Raw genomic sequence first — 22,526 nt, forward strand, 5'->3', positions numbered from 1 at the left:
CTTGTAATTAAATATTAACTCAAACTATGTCTTAGGTAACTGAGCTTTGCCTTGCCTTTCACTGTTTCCTTAGACATGAGATATACATTTGTTGAATTTAATATTTTGAAACTAACCTCTTGTTAATTGAATGCTTTACTTTGAAATAATCCAAGTAAATTTGGTATGAGTATTCCTAGTAGTGTCTAGTTTTAAAATATAATCTGTTTTTACCCCCTGCCTTATAAGAGACTTGTCAAATTCATTTGGTTTGGAATATTTTAAAGGTTTCTTCTATGTCAAATTAATGGCATGTTACAGTAACTTATTGAAAATAATAATCAAAATGAAAATTATAAACCCAAAGTCTATAGGAGCTTTTTAAACAAGAGGAGATAAGCTCATTAAAAATTTATTTACTTAAGCATATATTGATAATACATTCTTTTAAAGGGAAAACAGGAAACTTTATGCCCTACTTTGTTAGACTACTCTTAACTGAGCAGCCTTAATTTATGGAACTTGAGGCTTTGGGAATCATTAAATATTTATAAAGATGCTCATATGGACTTCCCTGGTGGCACAGTGGTTAAGAATCCGCCTGCCAGTGCCAGGGACACAGGTTCGATCCCTGGTCAGGGAAGATCCCACATGCTGTGGGACAACTAAGCTCCTGTGCTACAACTAACGAGCCTGTGCTCTAGAGCCCGCGAGCCACGACTACTGAGCCCGAGCACCACAACCTCTGAAGCCTGTTCACCCTAGAGCCTGCATGCCACAACTACCTAGCCCGCGTGCTGCAACTCCTGAAGCCCGTGTGCCTAGAGCCCATGCTCCGCAGCAAGAGAAGCCACTGCAATGAGAAACCCGGGCACCACAACGAAGAGTAGCCCCCGCTCGCCGCAGCTAGAGAAAGCCCGCGCGCAGCAAAGAAGATCCAACACAGCCAAAAAGAAAAAGATGCTCATAGTTGTTCCCCCACCCCCACCCCCACCTCCTTGACTTATGCAGCTGGAGAATTCCTTTTCATTTGTGATTTCAGGTCTAAGGCACGAGGTACCAATTACTGAAGAGAAAATAGTCAGTGATTCTCTTCAGTTTTGATACTATTTTAAAATACCAATGATTAGTTTGAATAATGTATATTTCTTCAGCTGTTAATATCTTACTCTTGCCTCTTTTAGGGCCTGCTGAAGTTCCCATGATGTCACCCAATGGATCCATTCCTCCCATCCACGTGCCTCCAGGTTATATTTCACAGGTAAACCATTTAATAGACTTCTCTACTCACTATGGGCACTGTCATTATTCCAAAACAATATGTGGCCTCAAAACCTTATTCCAAGATTAATTTAGTTAGGATAATGCTAGAGTTGTGGGGGTTTTTTGTTTTCCTTTTTTTGTTTTTGATTTTTGTGTGTGTGGCACTGCATGGTCCTTCCTGAATCTTGCCGCTTGACGTGCCAGAAAGTCAGCGGGAGGGAAACACAGCAGGGTTACAGGCTGCCCTCCTCTGAGGTGGGTTTCACACTTGATCATTTGATGGTGGTTTCTTCATTGAGTCTACTGCCTTAGAGACTTCCTTCTACCTGTACCACAATTTGCTAGAAAAAAAACCTTGTAGACTTAATTAGTAAAAAATATCAAAGGAGACATATAGTTAACATAAATAGGGTCTGCCCTCTGTCATAGGAGTCCCATTTTTCTGTAATGTGGCACGACTTGGGCTTGATAAATTACTGAATATGATGTGAGAACTTCACTGTTTGTACTGAAATTGGATTATTTCTTAAGTAAAAAAAAAAAAAAAAAAAAAAAAAGCAATAGCTGTTTAAAAAGTAGTAGCAGGACTTCCCTGGCGGTCCAGTGGGTAGGACTCAGTGCTTTCACTGCTGAGGTTGAAGGTTCAACCCCTGGTCAGGGAACTAAGATCCCACAAGCCTCTCAGTTCGCCCCCATTCCCCCCAAAAAAGTAGTAGCAGCAATTTCAGAGGTGTGTTGGAAAGATTTTTTTTTAAAAAAAGTTAAAGGATAAAGTTGTACTCCTATTCTTGGATAAGGTTTAAAGTCTTCAGGGTGCCTGGAACATGGGCATCTGTATATACTTTTGTTTTTTGTCCTCAGCTCCTAAGACAACTTGAACTCTCCCTGCACTACTTCCTCCCCAAATGCCAACTGTTTTTCTCTCTTTCTGCGACTATTGTACTGTTTTTCTGATTATAATGGCATCTTATATTCATTGGAGAAAATCTGAGAAGGCAGGAGAGTAGAAAAAAAGAAAATATTTGTAATTTTACTACCCACAGAAGACGATAATCTTTGTGTTAACATTTTTTGGATTAGTCTTCCAGATTTTTTTTCTTTCTCTCTGTCTGCTTTTAAAATGGTTTTAAAAAATCTGTAATTTTCATTTTCAGTGATTTTGCTGGGGTGAAAAAATTGGCAGCTACATAGGAAAATTGCTGAAGTGCAGGCAGGAATCAAAGAAGATTTATCCTTCTCTGATGTAAAAACTTATCCATTTCTTCACTGTCTAAGCCATAGTGCAGCCACTATAATTTCATTTTTTCCATCCCTACTTCTTTTATGTGAGCCAGTTGGACATCTTTTTATTTTGGAGGAGCCAGAATGTTGGCCTGTCTTCCCCCTGTAGCAAGTAAATGACTTGTTTTACACAAGTCTTTGTAAATAAGGATCACTGAAGGAGAAAAGGGTGCAGAGCAAGCCCTTCCAGCCAGGACACACGATGGTGGATCACATTCATGTCACCAGTCAATTAACAGAAAAGAACAAGGAATGTAGAATTCCATTATGTCTCCCACTCATTTATTTGAGGAAGTGTTTCATTCCCTTGAACCAGAGTACAGTTCTTACCATTGTGATGGCTGAAATAACACCTCCTTTTATGCTAAATGCCCATTTAAGGAATACTAGTTAAAAATTGAACATTCTAGTGGAGAGAAGCTGTAATGTGCTTTTTCTTGCTAGTGGTGTTGCTGTGATTGTATTAACTGCCAAACATTTATTAGGATTCCTAGGAAAAATAGAAACTTTTAGATTGTGGTGTATTTCTGATTCTGAAAAACTTCTATAGAAAATCTAAGTAGAAAGAGGAAAAGCAGAACTGTAAACTTACTTTCATAAAGCTGATGATGGAAGCATAGTGAAACACTTTCTGAACCCAGAATTATGGTAGAAAGTGCTAGGAGATATTCGAAGAACAGTAAAAATGGAATAATTTGGATTCCAAATTGAAAAAGAATAAGAAGCAGTCTGTAAGCCACATATTCAACTCTTTTTAGACTGGGCTCTCTGCTCAGAAGATGGGCCCAGAGTTAAATAACCTTCAGTGGTAGCATTATAACTTTAATGATATTTGACAGTGAAGTGTCTTAAGTAAAAGTGATTATTATAATGAAGAAAATTGAGAACCTGAAGAGGTACAACATCTTCTTTAAGGCTGACCGTATACACACTTGAAAGGAATGAAGAAGGTTGGAACCAAGTATAAAATGTCTTAGGAGACTTGTGAAGGAGCAAAATACATTTTTGTTATGCAGTTGTGGGAAGAGATAATCACTTAAAAAAAAAAATCCCCCTCCTGGCTAGACATATGTGAGAATGCCCAATACTAGTCTGTCCCTATGCAATACAGTCTACACTTTAACCCCACAGCCCTTTTCCTCAAATACATGTGGCTTCCTTGTTCAGATCTAGAGTTGGGTGTACATTGCGTAGCGGTATAGTTAAAGGTCTCCGTTGTAGTGTATGAATTCTTAATATTCAACCCTGTCCTCCTTTTGAGAGTCACCTTTTCCTGTTGCCCCACATTGCTACCACCTTAAACCTTTGTCCCTTGGCTTTTTCTCAACCTCATACTTTTGTGCCCATTATTTCTCTCTTCTTGGAGAACTCTAGAGCCCTTCTTTGTCTGACAGTTCAATAATTCTTCTATTCAAATACCCCCTCCTCAATGTGACCACTTTAGAACCTTTAACACAGAGATGGTTGTTTTTGGGTTTTTTGTTTGTTTGTTTTTTTCCAGCATCTTTGGTACTTTGTCCCCATCTCTGTCATGAAACACAATACATTTTATAACCATCCCCAGGAATCTTAGTGCTTCATTGGGATTTTATCTGAGAATTTAGAATACTGCCTGCTACATAGTAGGTATTTGATAAATGCTTTTAAATGTAAGTGATTGGCCAACCTGAAATAAAGTAAATACAGGATAGATTCATAGGTTTGGTTCAAAGATTTGCAGGTTCAAGTAGGGTAGTAATATGCCTGATAGCTGGAAAATTAGCAAGATCAGAGTGATGTATACCTGCAAGGAATGAAATGCTCTGAATGTGGATTTAAGAGAAAGAAGTGCCAAGATAGTTCAGTAGAGGAAGGAACAGTCTCTTCAACAAACAATGCAGGGACAACTGGTTATCCAGATGCAACAGAATGAAGTCGGACCTCTACCTCACACCATATACAAAAATTAACTCAAAATGGATCATAGATGTAAGAACTAAAACTGTATAACTCTAGGACTAAAATTTTGTAACCTCGGATTAGGCAATGGAATCGTAGATACGACACCAAAAGCACAAGCAGCAAAAGAAGAAAACAGATAAATTTGACTTCATCCATATTACAACTTTTTGTGCTTCCAAGGTACCATCGACAAAATGAAAAGAGAACTCATAGATTGGGAGAAAAATATGCAAATCATATATTTTAGAAGGGACTTGTATCTAGAATATATAAGGAAATCTTAACAGCTCAAGAATAAAAAGACAAAAAACCCAGTTTAAATATGGGCAAAGGATCAGAATAGACATTCTCCAAAAACAATGTACAAATGGCCAAGTAGTACATGAAAAGATGGTGAACATCATTTAACCGTCAGGGAAATGAAATCAAAACCACAGTGCAATATACTTCACACACACTAGGATGGCTTTAGTAAAAGAGACAAATAGGAACAAGTGTTGGCAAGGATGTGGAACAATTGGAACCCTCATACACTGCCTGTGGTAATGAAAAATGGTACAGCTGCTTTGAAAGATAGTCTGGCATTTCCTCAATTGGTTAAATATAGAGTTACCATGTGACTCTGCTATTCCACTCCTAGGTAAATACTCCAGAGGAGAGAACACATATGTTTATACACAAAAAAACTTGTACATGAATATTCATAGCAGTACTATTCATAATAACCCCAGTGTGGAAACAACCCAAATGTCCATTAGCTTATGAATGGATAAACATGTTGTGATATATCCATAAAATGGACTGTTATTCAGCCGTAAGAAGGAATAAAGTACTTACACATGCTAAAAAGTGGATGAACCTTGAAAATATTGTGCTAAGTGAAAGAAGCCAGACACAAAAGCCATATACATTATCATTCCATTTATATATAATGTTCAGAATAGGCAAATCCATAGACACTGATAATATATTAGTTTTTGCCAGGGGCTGGGGGAGAGAGTATTAGGGAGTTGCTGCTAATGGGTATGGTATTCTTTTTGGGGTGATGACAGTGTTCAGGAAATAAATAGTGGTAATGGTCACTCAACTCTGAATATACTAAAAACCAACTGAATCAGACACTTTAAAAGAATGGATTTTGTGGTATGTAAATTACACCTCAATAAAGCTATTACAAAAGGTGGGGGGGGGAGGGAAAGATAGTGACTAGTCCTAATTATTAATCAGCAAACAGTGGCACAGCTGGGAATAATGGCCCAGCCTGTCTTGATGCCTGTGTTGATGGTGGTAGTAACCACTGTGTATGCTGTGCACTCTGCTAAATGCTTTATTTACGTATCTAGTTTTCACCATCCTAACTTTACATACAAGGAAGCTAAGGCCCTGAGTTGAACCAGGATTGCAACCCAGGCATTTCTGAACTCACTGACATTTTCCCCACTATGATCTCTATGATCTCTAAGTCAGTGACAGAGCCTACTTTGATGGATATACAGTTGACCCATGAAGAACATGAGTTGAAACTGTGCAGGTCCACTTATACGTGGATTTTTTTCAGTACTAAATACTCAGTACTACACGAACCGTGGTTGGTTGATTCCATGGATGAGGAGCTACAGATAAGGAGAGCTGATTATAAGTAATGTGTGGACTTTTGACTGTGAGGCGGGTCAGTGCCCCTAACACCCACCTTGTTCAAGGATTAACTGTATTTGCTTCATGTTACATTGCTTTTTGACAATGTGAGTGTGGATGTGTGGTGTGTCTACTTGTGCATCTGTAATACTAAAACCCCAGCTACTCATATATGAGATGGTACATTATTGTAAGAAAATTGAAGAGAGAAGCAAGTAAATGATTAAAGACACTACAGTAGTCACTCTAAACTGAGTCAATGGGGAATTTCTTGGTTGTAGCATTCATTCCATACTTAAGTAGCTCAAAATGCTTTAAAGATAAATTGATAAACTTGACCAAGTTGACAAAATACCAGTGTCAGTAATGAGCAGATGATCTTATAGAAAGACAAACATGTGGAGTTGAGACAGCTCTGCTGTGATGCACAGTCAACAGCACAGCCTGTGTTTTCTTAGGTTGGGAAGGACTGACCCTGTGGGCTTTAGAGATAGTGTGGACTAGGGCAGGAGAACAGTGGAATCTTCTCTGAGATAGTAAGCTTTTCTGTGTTTTTGTGCTTTACTTTTTGGTGGGAGGCTGGGGCAGGTTTGAGGAAAATGTGATCTGACATTTTCCACTTGAGAGAAAATACAGGCTAAGTTTTTGGGTTTTTTTTTTTCCCCACCTGTGAGAAAGTGGATTTAGGTGAGAGGGAATTTAATTTAGCCTTATCCACTTATCACCATTATTTCCATTATGTAAAAGCATTTATTAGTGTCATTAGGGTTGAAGCTATGGGAAAAGAGGGCGAGCCAGGAAGAACGTAGACATTACTTGAAAAGGCCTGCCTTCGTATTCCACCATGGCTACTTCTGTGTAGCTTTTACAAACTCTTTTGACACATAGGTAAGTGCCTACCTGATGTGGCAGAGGGAAGAATTAAGAGAAGTGCTATGCAAGGTGTGTAGTCCACAGTGGGCATTCACTAAGTGGTAGCTATTAGAATGAAGAAGCCTGTTAGAACAATTTCAGTGAAAGTTTGGCAGAATTTGCCTTCCTCAATACATATTGAGATCATGCCATATGAAGCAAATTTTTCCTTTCATTGTATACTTCCCTGGTTTTTCTTAAAATTTTTTAACCTCATCATTAACTTTTGAAGAATTTATATATAAAAATTTCTTAAGCAGATGCCTTGAGTTTTATGTTCCATGTTTCCATAGTAATTTATGAAACATTTTCAAAAGTTACAGGGAAAGGTTTCATGTAGACCCCCAGATTTTAAAAGCATATGAAGAGACAAAGTGAAACAACCAAGTTAATGTTCCATCATTTGAGAAACCACTCTTCTTTTTCCAGGTTAATTGATGTAACCTAAAAACTTCAGAGTAGTCAAAATAAGTGTTTCTGTTGTTATAGCAGAAGTACACACTTTAACCCATTCCATTGTTTTGGGGATTAGTTAATGGGTAAATACCTGTTGAAATTATATATATGCCATTTCTCTTGACTGGGGAGAGACAAGAAATCTATTTTAAAACATGTTTAAATTTTGGTTTGGTTGATCATTCTCCAGTGAGGCTTGTTTTCAGAGTTGGCCAGAAATCAGAGCCCTGTGGAGAAACAATGGGGCCTGTTAGGTGGAAGCCATGAATGCTTTTCTCCATTTTGTTCAGCCAAGTCGGCTGAGCTATGAGCATTAGCCTCAACTGCTTCCCTTTGGTAATTACGACCTGGTGTTAAACTAATGCTGTGCTTCACCTTCAACGTTGTAAAAATGATGAGCAGGAAGGAGCATGGGGCATTGCCCTGTGCCTGGGTAGACCAAGAATCAGACCCATTTGGCGGCCAATAATAAGAAAATTGGAATCTCTTTCAAAACTTTAAATCCTCTGGAAAAATTGACTTTTCTATAGGAAGTTAGGAAGATGTTTCACAGTGAACAGTGTGTGTGCACCCAGTGTGTGCATGGGTGTTGGGAGCTTCTGTGGAAAAGAGCAGAGGATTTACATACCCATTCTGTTTTTGTTTCTGTCATCATCAGATTTACAATAACTTTATTTTCATTTTATGGCTAAGTTTGTCTGAGGAGCGATTACAGACAAGGTTGGCAATGCTAAATTAAAGAGATGTACCCTCCCCTCAAAGCACTGTGCAAGTTTTCTCTTTCTAAGTCCTCTGTCTCCCTGTTCTGCATTTTCTCTTGGATTTCTTTCCTTTGTTTCTATGATCCTGACATTGTGACCTAGTAGAACACAGGATTAGCAGGATGAAATATGTGTCCTGTTCATCACTGTATCTCTAGTTCCTTGAAAGGTGTCAAGCACATACTAGGCATTTATCAAAATTTGACTGACTTTTGGAGTCACTTTTATCTTGTGGAGGGAGGAGGGCAAAGGAAAGTGTTTGAGGATCTCTGAGGTTCTTTTCTAATCTAAAATAAGAGGATTCTCCTGTACTGTTCATACTGCTCCTTAAGAAGGAGACCAAGAGAGAATATAAGTAAGTTTCCACAAGCAATCATCACCAAAACAGTGGGGCACACGTTTTTGGGATTTAGCATTCTATTGAGTAGAATGCTATTCTTCACTTCTACAGAAAAATGATAGTTGATTTGATAGTTGATTTTCATAGTAATAATACTGAGAAGATGTCACATCTAGAAATAACTTCTGAATCATTGATAAGGATTAAATTATGCACATTACATTATGTATGATTTTATCACACAATTATTGTAGTCTGTCTTTCTAAATTAGTAACCCACTTTTGTCATATGTAACCACTTTTCTTAGAAAATCACGTTTGCCCAACCTTTGGGCACAAACCTTAACCAACGTTAAGTGGTTATATTCCTACACACTCTTTGAAATTCGTCAGGTTTACAAACTTGGACTTACAGTTGTTTTGCTTTGTAATAAATATATGATTATCAACAGCACAGATTCTTAATCCTTTCTCGTGCCATGGAGCCCACTGCCAGACTGATGAGCATTTTTAAGTGTAAAATATAAAATTCATAGACACAATCTAGAACAACCTGCCTGTGTTTCCATGCATGTAAATGTGTCTGAGAAGCTGGACTGAAAAGATGTTATTGGCTGTGTCTTCTGTGCCGGTCAATGGAGAGGTGCTGGAGGAGCAGCAACAGTTATTCCCGTTGATTCCTGCTGTTAATAGCTTTATTAATATCTTTTTTAAAAATTGAAGAACAGTTGATTTACAATGTTGTACAGCTGTTGTACAGCTGCTGTATAGCAAAGTGATTCAGTTATACTTATACATACATACATATATATATATATATACATTTTTAAAACATTCTTTTCCATTATGATTTATCTCAGGATAATGAATATAGTTCCCTGTGCTATACAGTAGGACCTTGTTGTTTGTTATTAATATCTTAAAGGCAGCTCAGTTTGGTACAAATTAAACCATCAGATTGCTACTTACTGTTTATCTTCTAACAAATATTCTGTTCCTTAAAACAGCATTTCCATCTAGTCTGAAATAATTGTTTGGTCCATTTTATTAATTGAAACTCTATGGATGTAACTCTTTTCACTTGTCCAATGTTCTCATGCTCCGTACAGATACTGGGGAGTATTAGATTTGATTTTTGATCTTCAAATGTGGTTCTTTTTGGTATTTAGGTTGGTAATATACAATAAAATATGACAAAAGGCACAGAATTTCTAGTGAGAGTACTTGGGTATGAATCTTGTCACCCATTTAGCTGGCCTTAGATTAATTACTTAATTGCTCCTGAAGATTCTTAATCCAGAATTTAGGACTATGATGTTGCCTATGTTAGAGGATCTTCTGAGTATTATGCGAGTTATGTGCCAAGCACTTTTTACATTATTAAGTTGCTTAGCTCTCTCTAAATAGGGCCGCTCTGTCCCTCAAGTTGGGGGCAACTGCCCCTCAAGCTAGGGTAGCCAAGATATGGTAATGGAGCTGGCACCAGCTGAGGACCCAACACCAGTTCTGTGGTTCATAAGATGTGTCTCAAACCTTGCTGGGCTTCCTTCTTAATGTCCCCATAGCTATATAGTGTTACATACCGTACCGAAGAAGTTGGATTAAAAGAGATACCACAGAAGATGTACTTGTTTCCGTACTCCTCTCCAGCCTTCAATGGTTTTAGTTATAAATCACTCGACAGTCACCTGGAAAGAGCTCTGTCTGTTTAGTAAAGTACTAAAAGTTGATTTCACTTATATACGCCCCAGTTGTGCTCCTTTTTCCAGATTAAAGATTTATGTAAGTGTGAGTGGTTTTTCTGTGTATAAAAGTGTTAGTACATATAAAGCCACCAGAGTGAGGCTTGCCATTTATGAGGGTATCTCCTTATATTGGTCACCTCTTTTTATTTATTTATTTTTTAACACCTTTATTGGAGTATAATTGCTTTACAATGGTGTGTTAGTTTCTGCTGTATAACAAAGTGAGTCAGCTATACATATACGTATATCCCCATATCTCCTCCCTCTTGCGTCTCCCTCCCACCCTCACTATCCCACCCCTCTCGGTGGTCACAGAGCACCGAGCTGATCTCCCTGTGCTATGCGGCTGCTTCCCACTATCTGTTTTATCTTTGGTAGTGTATATATGTCCATGCCACTCTCTAACTTCGTCCCAGCTTACCCTTCTCCCTCCCCATGTCCTCAAGTCCATTCTCTACATCTGTGTCTTTATTCCTGTCCTGCCCCTAGGTTCTTCAGAACCTTTTTTTTAGATTCCATATATGTGTGTTAGCATTCGGTATTTGTTTTTCTCTTTCTGACTTCCTTCACTCTGTATGACAGACTCTGGGTCCATCCACCTCACTACAAATAACTCAATTTCATTTCTTTTTATGGCTGAGTAATACTCCACTGTATATATGTGCCATATCTTCTTTATCCATTCATCTGTTGATGGACACTTAGGTTGCTTCCATGTCCCGGCTATTGTAAATAGAGCTGCAATGGACATTGTGGTATGTGACTCTTTTTGAATTATGGTTTTCTCAGGGTATATGCCCAGTAGTGGGATTGCTGGGTCATATGGTCACCTCTGTACAAGCTTGTTTGTAAGATTCATGCTCTGAAATACTGAAGACAAGTGCCATATCAATACCTTCAACTTGTGATTCCCCATTCAGCAATCTCAGATTTGTTATCTGGATCTAACCATTCCCCTGTCACTCTATACCTTAGCCATTGCCTGAAGTTGGCATGTGCATTAAAAATTATGCACCAATGGAAAATTTAAGGTTTCTAAGTATAAATGAGTGTGTGGGTAAAATGTTTGGGGAATTTTTATTCATTCATGAATCACCTTATTACTTAAATCCTTAAGTTTGGTTACCTGTGAAGCGTATGAAATTAGTTGTTTACTTAATCATTGGCAAGAACTGTTTCAGAAAAGTAGCTGGAATTTTCAAGGAACTTTTTTTTTTCTTGATTCAGAGGGGATGTTGATTATCCATCTGCAACTACTATGCAGGATAATCCTTTGATATTATATAAAGGGCTTTTAGAAACCCAGAAATATCACCAATAATTTATTTTTCCATTCTGCTACAAAAATAACCATGCTATATGGCAAGAGGAGCTGGTCCTAAACCTAGAGGGTTTATTGTCTCAGAACATTCATGATAATGTTACACTGGAAAGAGCAGATAGTATTTCATCAGTGTTGGGCTGTAACAGATGTGAAGAGAAAGGAGATTGAGAAGTTGATGTTTTCAGCCACAGTTGTGATTATTAAATTTGAAAAGACAGAAAAGTAAGTCAGGAGATTTGAGAAATACATTGAATTCTGCCACGTTTTTAAGTCAAGTAACTTCATCTGTAAAATAGAATCACTACTTGGCTCCTGTAATTCTTTGGTTGCCCTTTGAATATTCCTTTATCCTAATTTTCTCTTTCTTCTAAGGTACTTTGTGATGGTGGTAGGAGTTTCATCCATCCATAGCAGCAAAAAGGGGGTTGGGCTGGGGAAAGTACAGTCCATATGTTTTAAGTCTCTACCCTCCATGAAGAACAAACTTGCTTTTCTTCTTTTGTATTGTTTATTGTATTAGAAAATGCAGAGTGAGGAGTCAGTGCAGAAAGGAAAGGTGAGAAATAATGCTTTTTTATTCCTGGTTGGTGATGAATAAAGTAAAATCACCCAGCTGCATTTGGATTGGAAGTAGAACTTATATAGGAAATGTGTAAATTTTCTGTGCTTTTCTTATAGTAAAATCATACTTATTTAAAATAAGAGTGTCAGGGATAACAGATCTGGAATTAATTGAGTTTAAATTATCTGAAACTTTAGAATATGATGTCTAAACTCAGATATATACCTGAGTTATGGGGTGGGTTGAATTTGATTAAGAATGTGTTAATAACTTTTGCTAGACATCAAATCTAAGAGAGAAATTTTTTTTTTTTTTTGGCTTGCTTTTTCATTCATTTGTTGGTTAGCTAACATATATTGCGAGCCTCCTGTGTGCCTGGGTGTCTTGAGGGACTTGGAGTTGGTGGGAGACATAGATCTGTAATCTGCGTTACAGGACAGAGATGCTGGTGGAGAGGTGAGCACCGGTCTGGCTGGCAGAAGCCTGGACTGTTTGCCTGCCCGTCCCTCCGTCCATGCAGCTGTTTCATGTTGCGCAGCCTTTTCTTCTCCTTGTTCACTGCTCAGTTTTAGCTGAGACTTCTTCCCTTACCAGAATGGCCTTGGAGCCCTCTTTTAAGCTTGTTGGCCACAGTTAGGAAGTGAGTCAGAGCCCAACACATTAGGTCCCAGTTTTCTGTGTGCAGCGGCTCACTCAAGCAATCCAGATTTGCACGCTACCTGCACGCATGCGGGCTCACGTGTGTCCACATGCAGTCTGTTCTGCCCGCATCTGGGATCATCACTGGCCATTGGGGCAGCCTGTTAAAATTTTTCTTTAGCCTCCTACCATTGAAGCTCTTGTGATTGTTGTTGTTTGCAGCCCAGAAGAAGTAGAAGGGGAGAGAGTTTTAGGAACTGAGGAGTTTGTTAAAATTCCTGTGGAGCATTTCAGTTCAGTAAGGAGAAGAACTACCTTCTCTGTTAACCACGAGAAAGGATCATCAAAACATAAGTGTTTTTAAGATGTCCATTTTAGTTCTTGGACTCAAAATTGCACCCCCCCACCCTCCCCCACCACTTCCCCCCCATAGCTCTCTGACCTTGTGTGCGTTAGCTTAACTTTACTGAGCTTCGTTCCTTTTCTCTCTCAAATGGGGATAACTGTATTTGCCTCCCAGGGTTGTTGGGAAGATTTAGTGAGGTGGTAATATTAATAGTAGTAATTGCTAGGTAAGGTTTATCTATTATGTATCAGTTACCGTTCCAGGACCTTAACATGTTGCCTTATTTCAGGTAGAAGATATTAAAGCAGAGCAGCAGGTATTGAATAAATATTGTTTGTATCTTGAATCCTTTCACATCTCTTAATAACCTATTTCTAACAGTTCATTATTTACATATTTATTTCGCAGCATACCTAACTCCTGTATGATTCTTTACATACTGAAAACTTGGGAGTATAGACCAGAATGAAAATCTGGTTCTGCAGTTGAACTAGTTGTACATTTTAATCATGCTGTGCCTTGGTTTTCTCATGTACAAGGGGTGCTAATATCTAGTTCTCCAGTAGTTAAGGAAGTCACATGAGATAACAGGTGACAAGCAGCTGGCAGACCACAGGCACTGGCTGTGACTTGCTTTCTCCTCTCCCTCCCTGCTGCCCCCATTAGCTCTCCCTCTTGATGTTGCCCCCAGGCTATCTCATTTTGTTTTAACCGGTCTCTTGGTCATACTTCTGAAAACACTGGTGTAAGGAAGGCATACATTCTCTTGGTTTAACCTTTTGTGCCTCATTTTCTAGCCTCTCATCCATGTGTATAAGCCACAGGATAGCAAAGGATACTAGGCACATAGAAGCTCCTCAGTAAATACTTATTGAGTAGAATAAAAGGACATAATAAAGATTCAAACTAGCTGCTGTTTGCCCTCAAGCTTTCTTCCTTAGCTAGAGGAAGGTGGCTGGGTTTTAGTCCAGGAGGATAAATGCATTACTTTTTGAAGAGAGGTTTTTTTTGTTTTCTGTGGGGCGGGGCAGTGGGGGGGGGTTGTTTGCTTTGTTTTTTGTTTTTGTTTTAAGCAGACAAGAATGGTAGAACTTAAGATAGGAGGCTCTGAGAGGTGGTATTTTAATTTGCAAGGGCCACCATAACAAAGTGTCATAGACTGGGCAGCTTAAACAACAGAAATTATTTCCTCACATTTCCTCAGGCTATCAGTTTGGTTTTTTGTTTTGTTTTGTTTTTGCGGTACTTGGGCCTCTCGCTGCTGTGGCCTCTCCCATTGGGGAGCGACATGCAGGCTCAGCGGCCATGGCTCATGGGCCCAGCTGCTCTGCGGCATGTGGGATCTTCCCGGACCGGGGCATGAACCCGTGTCCCCTGTATTGGCAGGCAGATTCTTAACCACTGTACCACAAGGGAAGTCCACTATAGCCTTTTAGATTTCTGTATTTTGTTCCCAACTTTGCTTCACAATTTTAGTAGTATAGGAGATGACAGTTAATTATCATGATTTGGGCTGAGAAATTAAGCTATATATATTTTTTAAACATCTTTATTGGAGTATAATTGCTTTACAATGGTGTGTTATTTTCTTCTTCTTTTTTTTTTTTTTTTTTGCGGTACGCGGGCCTTTCACTGTTGTGGCCTCTCCCGTTGCGGAGCACAGGCTCTGGACGTGCAGGCTCAGTGGCCATGGCTCACGGGCCCTCTCTGCAGCACGTGGGCTCTTCCCGGACCGGGGCATGAACCCGCGTGCCCTGCATCGGCAGGCGGACTCTCAACCACTGTGCCACCAGGGAAGCCCCAGAGAGGTGGTATTTTAATTTGCAAAGGCCACCATAACAAAGTGTCATAGACTGGGCGGCTTAAACAACAGAAATTATTTCCTCATAGTTCCTCAGGCTATCAGTTTGGTTTCTTTTAAGGCCTCTTGTTGGCTTGTTGATGGCTTTCTTCCTTTGCTGTCCTCACATGGTCTTCCCTCTGCCTGCCTGTGTCTTAATTTCCTTTTCTTATATGGATATCAGTCATGTCTGATTAGGACCCACCCATATGACCTCATTTTACCATAATTACTTCATTAAAGGCCCTATCTCCAAATACAGTCACATGCTGAGGTACTGGGGGTTAGGACATAAATATATGAATTGGTGCGGGGCAGGGAGGAAGACACATAATTCAGTGCATAACAGGTGGCAATCTTGAGGACCTAGCACAATGATGTTTTCCAAGGATCTGTGCTCTCTGGAGAAGGTGAGTGTTCCGTTGAGTCACAGGGCTAGAAAAAAATCTAGATGAAGAATACTTGGCTTTCATTTCTGAAAAAACAGTACTTTGTTCTGATTACTGAACAGAAATCACTAGGACTCAATCTAATTTTTCTCTTTATTTTTAGGCTAACTAGACAAATCTTAATGTTTAGGCACCTATTTTTTTTCCCACTTTTGAATATTCAGTGCTTAGCTCATAGTATGTATCAGGAAATAGTTGTTGAATTGAATACAGGTGATATTTCTGCTTCTGGACAATGTCCCAATTTCATTCACCCCAAAAGGAAATGAATTGTCTTTTCCATGGTCGTTTATGAAGACTAAAGGCACATTTTTATTGTCTCAGGATTTTTAGACTGAACTCTTTTTGATGTCTTAATTCTTCTGCTACAATAATACATTTCTTTATGAACCGTATTTTTTAAACAAAGAATGTTATTGCCACCATTTCCTGAGTTGCTTATTATTTTGTGCATATTATCGCTCCTCAGACTTTCTTATTCTTTGGAGGAACATAGGCATAATTTCCTTAGACATAGATCAAAACTGCATTTAATAATTAAATATGCTGCAGTTTGTGTTATGGAAGAACAATAAACAAAATACTCGGGCTTCCCTGGTGGCGCAGTGGTTGAGAGTCCGCCTGCCGATGCGGGGGACGCGGGTTCGTGCCCCGGTCTGGGAGGATCCCACGTGCCGCGGAGCGGCTGGGCCCGTGAGCCGTGGCCGCTGGGCCTGTGCGTCCGGAGCCCGTGCTCCGCAGCGGGAGAGGCCACAGCGGTGAGAGGCCCACGTACCACAAAAAAAAAAAAAAAAAAAAAAAAAAAAGACAAAATACTCAGTACAAAGTTTTTGATTTTTGTTTCTGATTATTTCAGAATATTTCATTTCATAAAAATATTTTTAGTCATAAGGTAGGCTTTGATTGGCTAAGGAGCAGGTTTCCGAAAGTATCCCATCACACATGTAGATGTAAATAGACTTCTTTCACAAATAACACAGAATAATTTAAGATAATTAAATATGGGACTATCAAACAGTTTTCATATATGCAGGCAGTTTGTGGTTTCAAGAAGCTACTTAGTTCGCTAACTGGAAATCCATTTTTTGGTGAATAGTAATTTCTACTTAAGATTTATTAATTTTTGTAAATAGTGGAAATATTTATTCTTATAAAATATAGTAGTAAAAAGATAAAGTTTCAGCTCTGTATCTCTTTTATTTTACTTTATTTTTTTCCCCTTGACTGGAATTCTTAATTTTGTTAGTGCTGTTTGCCCAACTTTTTTTTTAAGCACTTTCACAAGTCAGAAACTATATGATGAAATGAAAGTAATTTCTCTTCATTGTAACTACCCCTGTTTACAAGCCCAGGGTTGTTCTTCATATTTAGTGAGAGCCCTGTTCTTCTTGTACTACCTCAGTCAAGTCTGTATAGGCTGCTTGATCATTGGAAGTTTTACGTTGACTGAAATAATGAAGGTTGTAAACTTCTAGAAAACAAATACTTCTGTGGCCCTTCCATTTTCTAGCACGGGATTGAAAGAAGGTTGTATGAAAGAGGGACATCTGGAATATGCCTTACTTTTTTCTTAATAGCTAGTGGCAGGGTGGAGGGAAAGAAGACACTATAGAATAAGGAATGTTTATATCAGATGGTCAGAAAAACCCATATTTATACTAAAATTATAAAAAAATGTGCTACCATATTCATGCTCTGCATGTTAGACAAAATAGAAGATGCTTGAAATAAACAAATGGGACCTAATCAAACTTATAAGCTTTTTGCACAGCAAAGGAAACTATAAACAAAACAAAAAGACAACCTCTGGAAGGCGAGAAAATATTTGTAAATGATGCAACATACAAGGGCTTAACTTCCAAAATATACACACAGCTCATACAACTCAATAACAATAACAACAACAAAAAGCAAACAAAAACCCAATCAAAAAATGGGCAGAAGACTTAAATAGACATTTCTCCAAAGAAGACATACAGATGACCAATAGGCACATGAAAAGATGTTCAACATCACTAACTGTTAGAGAAATGTAAATCAAAACTACAAAGAGGTATCACCTCACACTGGTCAGAATGACCATCATTAAAAAGTCTGCAAATAACAAATGCTGCAGAGGGTGTGGAGAAAAGGGAACCCTCCTGCACAGTTGGTGGGAATGTAAATTGGTGCAGCCACTATGGAAAACAGTATGGAGGTTCCTTAAGAAACGAAAAATAGAGTTGCCATATGATCCAGCAATCCCACTGCTGGGCATATATCTGGAGAAAACTGTAATTTGAAAAGATACATGGACCCCAGTGTTCACAGTAGCACTATATACAGTAGCCAAAACATGGAATCAACCTAAATGTCCATCGACAGATGAATGGATAAAGACGATGTGGTATATATATATATATACATACATACAGTGGAATACTAGTCAGCCAAAAAAAAGAATGAAATAATGCCATTTGCAGCAACATGCATGGACCTAGAGATTATCATACTAAGTGAAGTAAGCCAGACAAAGACAAATATTGTATGATATCACTTACGTGAAATCTAAAATAGAATACAAATAAACTTACTTACAGAACAGAAGACGACTCAGGCATAGAAAACAAACTTGTGGTTACCAAAGGGGAAAGAGGGGGTGGTGGAGGAGGGATAAATTAGGGTTTTGGGATTAGCAGATACAAACTATTGAGTTGACCAAAAAGTTCGTCCGATTTTCCCGTAAGCAGGCTCGAGTAGCACTTAGTTGTCTTTAACTTCATTCAAAACGATGTTAGAGGGCTTCCCTGGTGGCACAATGGTTGGGAGTCTGCCTGCCGATGCAGGGGACATGGGTTTGTGCCCTGGTCTGGGAAGATCCCATATTCCGCGGAGCGGCTGGGCCCGTGAGCCATGGCCGCTGAGCCTGCGCGTCCGGAGCCTGTGCTCCGCAACGGGAGAGGCCGCAGTGGTGAGAGGCCCATGTACCACACACAAAAACAAAACAAAACAAAAAAACCAATGTTAGATCGTATTGTGACAGCTGTCATATCAGCGTGCATTAAAAAAAAAAACATCAAAATTGGTGAATTTTTACGTAGCCATTTTAATATTGAAGATGGAAGAAAAAGCAACGTTGTCAGCATATTATGCTTTATTATTTCGAGAAAGGTAAAGTTGCAACTTAAGCGCAAAAAGTTTGTGCAGTGTATGGAGAAGGTACTGTGACTGATCGAATGTGTCAAAAGTGGTTTGCGAAGTTTCGCGCTGGAGATTTCTTGCTGAATGGTGTTCCACTGTCGGGTAGACCAGTTGAAGTTGATAGCGATCAAATCGAGACTTTAATTGAAAACAATCAATGTTATACCACGTAGGAAATAGCTGACATGCTCAAAATATCCAAATAAAGCATTGAAAATCATTTGCACCAGCTTGGCTATGTTTCTCACTTTGATGTTTGGGTTCCACATAAATTAAGTGCAAAAAACCTTCTTGACCATATTTCCTCATGGGATTCTCTACTGAAACGTAATGAAAATGTTCTGTTTTTTAAAAAAATTGTGACAGGCAGTGAAAAATGGATACTGTACAATAATGTGGAACGGAATGAGATCGCGGGGCAAGCAAAATGAGCCACCACCAACCACACCAAAGGCCGTTCTTCATCCAAAGAAGGGGATGTTGTATATATGGTGGGATTGGAAGGGAGTCCTCTATTATGAGGTCCTTCCAGATAACCAAAGGATTAATTCCAACAAGAACTGCTCCCAAGTAGACCAACTGAAAGCAGCACCTGATGAAAAGCATCTGGAATTAGTCAAGAGAAAATGCAGAATCTTCCATCAGGATAATGCAAGACCACATGTTTCTTTGATGACCAGGCAAAAACTGTTACAGCTTGGCTGGGAAGTTTGGATTCATCCCCCATATTCACCAGACATTGTACCTTCAGATTTCCATTTATTTCGGTCTTTACAAAATTCTCTTAATGGAAAAAATTTCAGTTCCCTGGAAGACTGTAAAAGGCACCTGGAAAAGTTCTTTGCTCAAAAAGATAAAACGTTTTGGGAAGATGGGATTATGAAGTTGCCTGAAAAATGGCAGAAGGTAGTGGAACAAAACAGTGAATACGTTGTTCAATAAAATTCTTGGTGAAAATGAAAAATGTCTTTTATTTTTACTTAAAAACCAAAGGAACTTTTTGGCCAACCCAATGCTATATATAAAATAGATAAACAACAAGGTCCTACTGTATAGAACTGGGAACTATATTCAATATCCTGTAATAAACTATAATGGAAAAGAATACATATATACACATGTATAACTGGATCACTGCTGTACAACAGGAACTAACACAACATTGCAAATCAACTATAATTCAATAAAGAAAAAAACAAGATGCTTTGATGATAATTATTAGTGTATACATTAGAATTTCTAGTGTCATGGTTTAAGCACCATTTCACATATACCTGTAACTTAGCAGCCTAAATGAGGCTAATGTGATTAAGTTGCCAAGGCCAGGAAGAGGTTACATTTAATAAAGAATATATAAAAAGCTACATCCTGAGCTTTAGTAGGGAGTATGACTCAGAATCTCAATTTTAAGGAGTTAATATTGCTTTATTAATAAACTATTAACATAGTAGTTAATTCTGAAGCTATTACATTAATAGGTTCATTAATAAACTAAGATTTTTTCCTTAACATAAAGATTAATGGCTATTAAAATTAAACCTATCTTGTTCACTGAAGTACAGACTAATGTTGATAAACTTGCCATTTTGTCTCAAGCAGTATTTTAAAAAACAAAGCTTAGTATAATTTTTTTATTAGAATGCTCTAGACATGATTAAGTCATTTTATTTTGGCCTATAATCAGCCTCCTGAGATGTAATGAGAAGTCTATTTCAATACACAACTTTAATTTTCAGGTTCTTTGGGTTTTTTTTTTTTTTAAACAAAATTTCCTATCAGTGTATGTACCTGATTGTCTTAAGCTAGATTAGGCCATCTGGTGTCTTTGGAAGCCTGGTTCTGGCTTCCAAGTTTATTCTAGTGGCGTCATTGTCCCCTTCTTTGCAAGGCCCTAATGCAGGGGCCATGCTCTCACCTGTCCCAGCCCTACCAGTTCTTTGAGGTCCCTGAAGCCTGCTCTGATTCTGCCATTTCATGCTCTTGTTCTTTGTACCCCAAAGTTTTACCTTTGGATTATGGTTTCTGTTGTATTTTTTCTTATCTTGTGTCTCAACAAGTTGTTTGCTCCTACAGCAGGTAGCGTGCAGTTGGCCACAGAGGCAATAAATATTGGCTTTGTACTGCCTTATGTTACCTTCCTTGGTTGAATTTTTTAAAAATCATTTGAAGAAAGTATAGATAGAATGTTGATTGGCTCACTCTGCACACAGCAGGTCCCCGGTCATAATGTTTCCTTCACAACACTCGGTACATCGTCAGGACATCTTGGGAGCAAAGGTGTCCTCGATTCGGGGTTGCTCAAGTGTTTGAAGGGTTGGGATCCCTCATTTCATCCACAGCCTTGGTTCCAGATTAAATGGCCTTTAGGTACTATTATGGGTTTTGCAGTTAATGTTACCTTGGTTTCCTATATCCCCAGTGTCATGGAACTGTGCTTGCTAAAGCAGGGATGGGTTTGGGTGTTATGGGGCAGACGTGGAAGCTCAGCCCTCTAAGGCATATTTACGTGGCCCAGAAAGTCTCTTCTTTCTGGAAAACCACCAGCTAAAATTCATTTAACTAGCTGAATTAGAGAATCAGAATTCAACATGCACTAATTTTCTTTTTTTTCCTATGGAGGAGAGAAGATTAAAGTTAAAGAGGGAAGTAATTAAATACCTTATACATTCACAGGATATTTACTAAAAATACATACTACATTCTTTCTGCTGTTTTCTTTAGGTGATTGAAGACAACACTGGAGTCCGCCGGGTGGTGGTCACACCCCAGTCTCCTGAGTGCTACCCCCCAAGCTACCCCTCGGCCATGTCTCCAACCCATCACCTACCCCCGTACCTGACTCACCACCCGCATTTTATTCATAACTCACACACAGCTTACTACCCACCTGTTACTGGACCTGGAGATATGCCGCCTCAGTTTTTTCCTCAGCATCATCTTCCCCCTACAATATATGGCGAACAAGGTGAGTAGATTGCTGGCATCAGGAGCTGTTGGAACTGGTTACAACATTTAAGTAGCTTAAGAGAGCTTGTGAGCAGCTTTGTTTCCTCTGTAATAAACATGGTAGAGCAGGTTCTATCTGCTGTATAAAGCTCATGGGAAATTCCTAACTTTGTTTGTCCTGAATTGTGTCTTGCAACTCCTTCTTTCTTTATATGTTTTCAAATTCTGCCTTCATCCCACCCCACAGAGAGCAGGTAGTGGGAGAGACACTTCTTATTTCAGAAAAGAGGCAATAACCTGTCATATGATCCCATGCCCTGACAACGTATTTTTATGTGAGCGTGGCCCAAGACACAACTGCAGCACATTATTTCTTAGGCATCCATATGGTTTAGCAGTAGAAGGGAATTTACAAAGTGTTTTGTGCCCCTTTTCCAATGATAGAAGACTGCAAGGTCTTGGTAAACTTTGGGTTTCTTGGATGCTCTGTTGCAATCTTGGCGAACTCAAAATCCCCTGTTGATGTGGTCTTCCTGAACGCTGTTTTTAGTTTAAGAATAGCCATTAGTGCAGCCACAGTTTCACTGGTTGTTAGGCAAATATTTACCTTGAAATGAAAAAGAGTCTCAGATACCAACGTTATTTCTTTTTAGTTTTGGCCTTGGTGTTGGTTTAGTCTAAAGCCCTTCTCTATCAAAATGGATACTAAGAAACCAGATAAGTGAGGATAAAATTAGACTTCAACCTCTAGGACTTTGCAAAGGGATTTTCTTCTGTGTCTGACTATGAATTGAAGTGTTTTATTGTTTCAAACACTTATTACATTGGTTTACAGATAAATTGTATGAGAAATGCCTGTTAGTTTTGGAGGAAGTTATCACCTTACTTTCTCTCATCAATTATATATATATATGTTTCCCCCTGTAT

At 38.8% G+C, this 22,526-nt stretch overlaps 1 protein-coding gene across 4 annotated transcripts in view; it reads left to right on the plus strand.

Moving 5' to 3' along the window:
- The window catches only part of FNDC3B (fibronectin type III domain containing 3B), a 357,724-nt gene that overhangs the window by 188,635 nt on the left and 146,563 nt on the right, over positions 1-22,526 (plus strand). For all 4 annotated transcript variants that reach the window (XM_059065627.2, XM_067034020.1, XM_067034019.1 and 1 more), the window contains 2 exons: positions 1,164-1,240; positions 21,375-21,618. In XM_059065627.2, the coding sequence (XP_058921610.1) occupies positions 1,164-1,240; positions 21,375-21,618 (321 nt within the window). The remainder of the gene's footprint in view (positions 1-1,163; positions 1,241-21,374; positions 21,619-22,526) is intronic.

Source organism: Kogia breviceps, chromosome 5 (assembly GCF_026419965.1).
Source record: "Kogia breviceps isolate mKogBre1 chromosome 5, mKogBre1 haplotype 1, whole genome shotgun sequence".
Taxonomy (NCBI): Eukaryota; Metazoa; Chordata; class Mammalia; order Artiodactyla; family Physeteridae; genus Kogia; species Kogia breviceps.